This window comes from Chlamydotis macqueenii, chromosome W (assembly GCF_036417535.1).
Source record: "Chlamydotis macqueenii isolate bChlMac1 chromosome W, bChlMac1.mat, whole genome shotgun sequence".
NCBI lineage: Eukaryota > Metazoa > Chordata > Aves > Otidiformes > Otididae > Chlamydotis > Chlamydotis macqueenii.
The window spans coordinates 34,440,855-34,447,395 of NC_141592.1; the positions used below are offsets into that span (position 1 = coordinate 34,440,855).

General features: G+C 52.0%; 1 protein-coding gene across 1 annotated transcript; it reads left to right on the plus strand.

Annotated features, from left to right (window-relative positions):
- The first annotated feature begins 3,126 nt into the window (after positions 1-3,126).
- On the plus strand, positions 3,127-5,303 carry LOC147596653 (endogenous retrovirus group K member 21 Gag polyprotein-like). The gene is made up of 2 exons (XM_086769746.1): positions 3,127-3,159; positions 4,542-5,303. Exons 1-2 carry the CDS (start codon positions 3,142-3,144, stop codon positions 5,301-5,303), a joined length of 780 nt encoding a protein of 259 aa, XP_086625872.1. The 5' UTR covers positions 3,127-3,141.
- Positions 5,304-6,541: the final 1,238 nt, after the last annotated feature.

The window sequence follows — 6,541 nt, forward strand, 5'->3', positions numbered from 1 at the left end:
GATAAACTGCACATGTTTTGACTGAAACTCTAAGTTGAGTGCCTGTATTCTGTTCAAATTCTTGAATTATTTTTGGAAAATTTCAGCCAGAGCTACTTGTCTGTCCATGAGAAAAACCCAGAGGAGAACTGTGCTGGTTTGAACTGAGTCAAATGAGATGCTTTGTAAAGCTCTCTTGTCAGAGCTGACAGGAGGTGAAGCTCTTTCTCAAGTCTTTTTGCTGTCTTGGGAAAAATCTGCCCCAAAGTGGCCAATTAAAAGCCTTGGGAAAATGCAGTTCTCAAACGCTCACGAGAGATGCAGATTTCCAAAACCAGATTCCCCAGTGACTCAGCTTTCACCAGAGACAAGAATTATTCCTGTCATCACATGTCGTAGTTCAGCCCTGATCAGGACCAGACTACGCAGTCTCTCTCTCACTCCCCCCACCTTCCGAGAGAACAGGGAGAGAAAAATATAAGGAAAAACGGCTCGAGGTTTGAGATAAGGACAGGGAAAAATCCATAAAGTTACCGTCACGGGCAAAACAGACTCGACTTGGGGAAAACTATTCATTTATTACTACAAACAGCAGGATAATGAGACAGAGAACAAGATAACCTCCATCCACCCCTCCCTCTTCCCAAGCTCAACATTATCTCTACCACCTTCTCCCCCCCGAGCGGCACAGGGGGGAAGAGGGAATGGGGGTCGCAGTCAGTTCATCATAAGTTGTTTCACGCCGCTGCTTCATGGTCAGAGGAAGAACTCCTCACATTCCTCCCCTGCTCCGTTGTGGGGTCCCACCCCTACGCCACAGTCCTTCGTGGAACTGCTCTGGCGTGGGTCATCTCTTCCACGGAGTGCAGTCCCTCCAGAACAGCTGTCCCAGCGGGCCCTCCACGGGCCACAGCCGCCTTCAGGCATCCACCTCCCCCAGTACGGGGTCCTTCATGAGCTCCAAGTGGATCTCTGCTCCTCCGTGGGCCTCCATGGGCTGCAGGGGGACAACCTGCTCCACCATGGTCTTCACCACAGGCTGCAGGGGAATCTTGGCCAGGAGCCGCATTACTCCTCCCCCTCCTTCTGAACTGACCTTGGCTTCTGCAGCCATTCCTCACAACAGGCTGGTAGATGTCTCTCAGGATCTTTTTTACATCTTATTCACTTCTCATCTCCTCTCCACTTCTTGCAGCCGGGCTGGACCGAGTTGGGCCCAGTCGGCTGCCTGGCAAGAGGCCAGAGGGTAAGGCCTGCAAGGCCCACGAGGCTCGCACCTCCCCCTCTGCACCTCTGCTCCCACTCAGCTTCTTCACATCTTCTCTTCTCTCTCTTTTTTTTTTTCTGTTTTCCCATTCTTAAATACGTTATCGCAGAGGCATTATCACGGGACATTCTGCTCCCAATTGGCTCGGCCTTGGCCAGCAGTGGGTCCGCCCTAGGCCTGGCCAAGTCCCCTGAACAAAGGGGAGCGACTTCTAGCAGTTTCCTACAGAAGCTACCACCTTAGGCCCCCCCCTACTAAACAAAACCATTACACTGGCCTGGGACAGGCTGGGAAAAATTGGAGTCTGGATACTGGAGACAAAAGCAGGGAGTCTGTCTTCCCTGTGCTTTCAGGGTGATCCAACAGTAAGACCAGAGCAGAAACTAAAAAGAGACAGCTAGGGGGAATTCAGGAAAAGCTGGGAAGACAAAGGAGGTTGGAGTACACTGGGATGGATCGAGAAGACACACAAATGGGGAACAGACTGGGGTTCAGACTCAAAGACAGTATCTGTACTAGCAAATTAACCAGGTCCAGAGTGCAGATTTAACAAATTAATTAATTACCTTAATCTTAGCACAGTCTTTGACATGAGTTTAGCCCATATCGGCCTCCCAGGCACCTTCTGGGTGCAGTTGGGAGGTCATCATAGACCAGTTGGGTGTTTCCAATAGGCACTACAGACAAGGATAATGTGGTTTTTGGGAAAAGAGAGTTTAGCCATATGGATATGTGGTGCTATGCCATTTGGACCCACAGTTAAAGAATTCTCCTGTTATTTATTTGCATTCATCCAGTTAGCCATGGAGAGCTTGGGAGGAAAGACTGCTGAGATGCAGCAGTCTGCTGCTCAGTAGGAAGAATCTAGGAAAATGGAGAGAAATCAGAGGGGAGGTAAATCTAATGGGGAACCATCTGTGTTAGAATAACAGGGAAAAGGGAGGGATTAATACACAGAATGCCATGTAAGGAAACGTTGGAAAATAAACTGTGGGAAAGCATAGAGGATCTGAGAGCTTTTGGGGCTGGTAAACTCAGGGACAGGTGTGGTGGTTTAGCCCAGATCACCACAGTTTCTCACTCCCCCTACCCAGTGGGACAGGGGAGAGAAATTGGGAAGAAAGAAAAACTCGTGGGTTGAGATAAAAACAGTTCACTAAAAATACTAAAAACTACAAAGCTAACAGGATATACGGTTATTAATATATACAAAATATACAAAATGAACAATGTATGATGTCTCACCACCCGATGTCCCAATGACCAACGCAGTCCGTCCTGAGCAGCGATCACGGAAACGACACAGAGCAGCAAGCAAAGGGGGGAGAGCAAGCCAGCAAGGGAGAGGGAACGATGCCAGTAAGCAAGAGAGAAGAAAAGGATGCCAAGGGTGCCCAAATGGGTGCCAGAATGGATGCCTGAATGGATGCCCCCTCCCAGGGGCAACCCCCACTTATATACTGAGCATGACGTTGATGGCATGGAATACTCTCTTTGGCCAGTTTGTGTAGGCAGCTAGGATCTGGCGGCCGGAAGATATCGCGCTGTACGGGAAGATAGGACCCCTCTCCGGATAGCCAATAGCGTTTAGTCTATGATAGCCAATAGCGTTTAGTCTATGATGTAAGCAGACGGAAGTGACGTTGTAAACCCAAGCTATATAAGGCCGTGTTACCTACCAATAAAGGCCATTTGCCGTCCACCACATTGGTGTCTGCGAGCTGATGGACCGAGCGGCCTGGGGGTGGTCGCCGTGCCGTTTCTGAACCAGGTCGCCACGCCAACAAAGGCAACAAGTGGTGCTGAAACCCGGGAAAATCGCCTGGACGGGTGAACGGCGGCCGGAGCGGCAGGACCAGCCCGGCGGGGAGGACGCTCCCGGACCAACAAGGAGCATGGAAGCCCTTGTGAAGGTCGTATCACAATTACATAAGCAGTGGGGTATTGATTGTAAGCCCCAAGATTTTACTCTCGCAGTTGCGAGGCTTTTAAAGATTGGGGTCATTGACCAGCCGGTGGATATTCTCCACCCTGAAGTGTGGGATAAATGCACTAAAGCATTAGCCGAGGAGACTATGTCCTCGGGTAGTGGGAAAAACCTTAAGTCGTGGGGGAAAGTCGTACAGGCCCTGCAGAAGGCTTTACAAGAGCAGGAAACCTGGAGGGCGGCAAGGGACTGTTTGTTGGCCACCCCGAAATTGGGAGTCGGGGCAGCCACGCAGACTCCGCACCCCCCAAACGGCAATGATTCCGCAGAGTCTAAAGACTTACGAGAGGGCAATACACCCCCTCTACCCCTGAGCCCTTCGCCCCCTGAACCCCTGAACCCTGACCCGCTTACGGAGGGGCAGAAGTGCACACTGTCCTTCTGGAGTGGGTTAGCTGAGGAAGCCAGGGGCGCCGAAGCCCGGGAAAGACCGCCGCCTTATGCGCCCCAAAATGGCGCCGAACCCCAGGGGGGAGGGCGGGACAAAGACGTCCCCGGCGGGAAAACGGAGGAAGCGCTTGAACTAACAAGCGCACACGAACCGGAAGGGGAGGAGAACGAGAAGGAGAAGAGTGGTGGAGGCGACCGGAAAGAGGAGAGGAGCGCGAGCGAGGGGCGGAGAGCGCCCATCTGAAAACACGCCCTCATAGGGCAAACACCCCGCCGAGCAGAAGGAGGGGCGAGCCAAGAGGGAGGGAACGGTCCGCCCGCAAGGGAAGTGGGCGGGGCCAGAGCCCAACGAGAAAAACCGGTCAGTCGAGTTCCGACTCCGGATCAGATAGCAGCTCGGACGACTGGCTTGCAACTGATTCAAACTCAGAGGAGGAGGACATGAGGGTAAATAGAGTCAAAAGCAAAAATACCCACATCCAAAATAAAAAGGAATTGCGAAGGGAAAAAATTCCTCTCACGGATTGGAAGAAAATAAATATTGCCTGTGCCGATTGGGTCCCATCGGCCACGTTGGCGTTCCCGGTCCGGGTGGCAGACAGGGGACAAAGGATCTACTCGCCAATAAACCCCAAGGATATACAAGCGATTGTTAAAGCAATTGTGGACAAAGGGCTCAATTCTGCCCTGGTCTCCACCCTCATAGACGGTGTCTTTGGGGGAGATGACATGCTCCCATTTGATATAAAACAAACTTGTAGACTGATCTTTGACGGGGCAGGGATGATCGTTTTTAAACAAGAATGGGAGGACAACTGTACGAAGCAACTAGCCCAAGTAACCGGGGCAGATCACCCGCTACACGGCTCCAGCCTGCAGCGGCTGATGGGTTCAGACCCGACAATGATTACCCCCCAGGCGCAGGCCCAGGGCATGCGGGCCCATGAAGTTATGACAACTACGCGTGCGGCCAGAGAAGCTATTCGCACAGCCTCTAGAGCTATTGTCAAGCCATCACCCTGGTCCACAGTAAAGCAAAAAGAAAGCGAAAGCTTTGCGCAATTTGTGGATCGCCTTCAGACAGCGATTGACTCCTCGACCCTGCCTTTGGAAGCGAAAGGCCCGGTTGTAGCAGAGTGCTTACGTCAGCAGTGTAATTCAGCAACCAAAGAAATCCTACGATCACTGCCAATGGGGTCGAGTATCGCGGACACGATTAAGTATGTCACGAATGAAGAGCATTTAGCCCCGATCCAGGTGGCTGTCCGCACCGCAATAGCTAACGTGATGGCATGTTTTAAATGCGGCCAGGTGGGCCACGTTGTAGCAAACTGCCCTCGGTTGGGGAACCTGCCAACAGCACCCCCCCCGCGCCAAAATCGACCCAGAGGACCGTGTTGGGCCTGTGGAAAGAAAGGGCATTTCGCTAAAGAATGCAGATCTAAAATCCAGGGAAACGGGAGGGGGAGAGGGCACCTGGGCCGCACACAGCCCTCTCCCACTTGGGACACGAGGCGGCCCAATTGTGCCAACCCCGGATGGGGCGAAACGCTCCCGAACCCGCTGCCCCCTCGAGAAGAGATCAACTTTATGGCTCAACCAACAGTCCAGCCGAATCTGCCCCCATCTCAGGAACAGCAAGGACCACCCTTTGGGGGCGGGACCCCAGGGTGGCCCTGACAGTAAAGTGTGACAACCCGCCAGTGGTGTGGGGGATCTGTTCCCTCTATAATGCCTTAAATGACACCACTATTAGTGTCCCCTTTTTGATCGACACTGGAGCAGATGTTACAGTTATCCCTGAGACGAATTGGCCCCCGCATTGGAAATTGGAAGGCGCCCCCATGGTGGGTGGAGTCGGGGGATTAACCCAAGCCCGGAAGAGTGCTCAATTGGTAGCAATCACGCTTCACACTGAAAAGGGACCGGAGAAAACTATTATCCTCTTCCCATATGTCATGTCAGGAGTCCCACCCCTGTTGGGAAGGGATGCTCTAGCCCTACTAAAAGCCAGGGTGACAAATTTACCATAAGGGCTACTGCTGCATACCCACTCCCACCAATCAGACTGACATGGAAATTGTCCGATCCAGTGTGGGTCGAGCAGTGGCCCCTATCAAAGCCTCGAATGGACGCTCTTCTTGAGCTACTTGACCGCGAACTACAACGAGGTCACATAGAGCCTTCCACTAGGCCGTGGAACACCCCAGTTTTTGTAATACCCAAACGATCTGGCGAGGGGTTTCGCCTCCTCCATGACCTGCGTGAAGTAAATAAGAGAATTCAACCAATGGGTCCTGTCCAAACACTGTTGCCTATGAACTCTATGATACCAGAAGGACAACCTTGCGCTGTCCTTGACATTAAGGACTGTTTCTTTTCGATACCCCTGCATGAAGAGGACAAAGAGCGGTTTTCTTTTTCTGTCGTGTTCCCGAACAGCCAACGCCCCAACCTACGCTTCCAGTGGAAAGTGCTGCCTCAAGGAATGATCAACTCACCCACTATCTGCCAGATCACAGTGGACCGGGCGCTGGCACCGGTTCGGCGCAGTGACCCAACCGCCACTATCATTCAATATATGGATGATATCTTGATCGCCGCACCGTCAGGAAGTCAAGTGGACCAACTGGTGTCAACGGTCTCGGAAACTTTAAAAACTAACGGATTCGAAATTGCGAGCGCAAAAATCAAAAGAGGACCATGTGTGAGTTTTTTGGGAGTGGGAATTACAGGTTCTTACATAACCCCTCCCCAAATAAAGATCCGTTGGCGTATCAAAACGCTCCATGACATGCAACAGCTAGTGGGGTCCTTGCAATGGCTTCGTAACATCGTCTTGATCCCTCCAGAAACCATGGCCCCCTTGTACGATCTTCTAAAAGGAAAAAACCCATGGGAGCAAAAAACTCTGACGA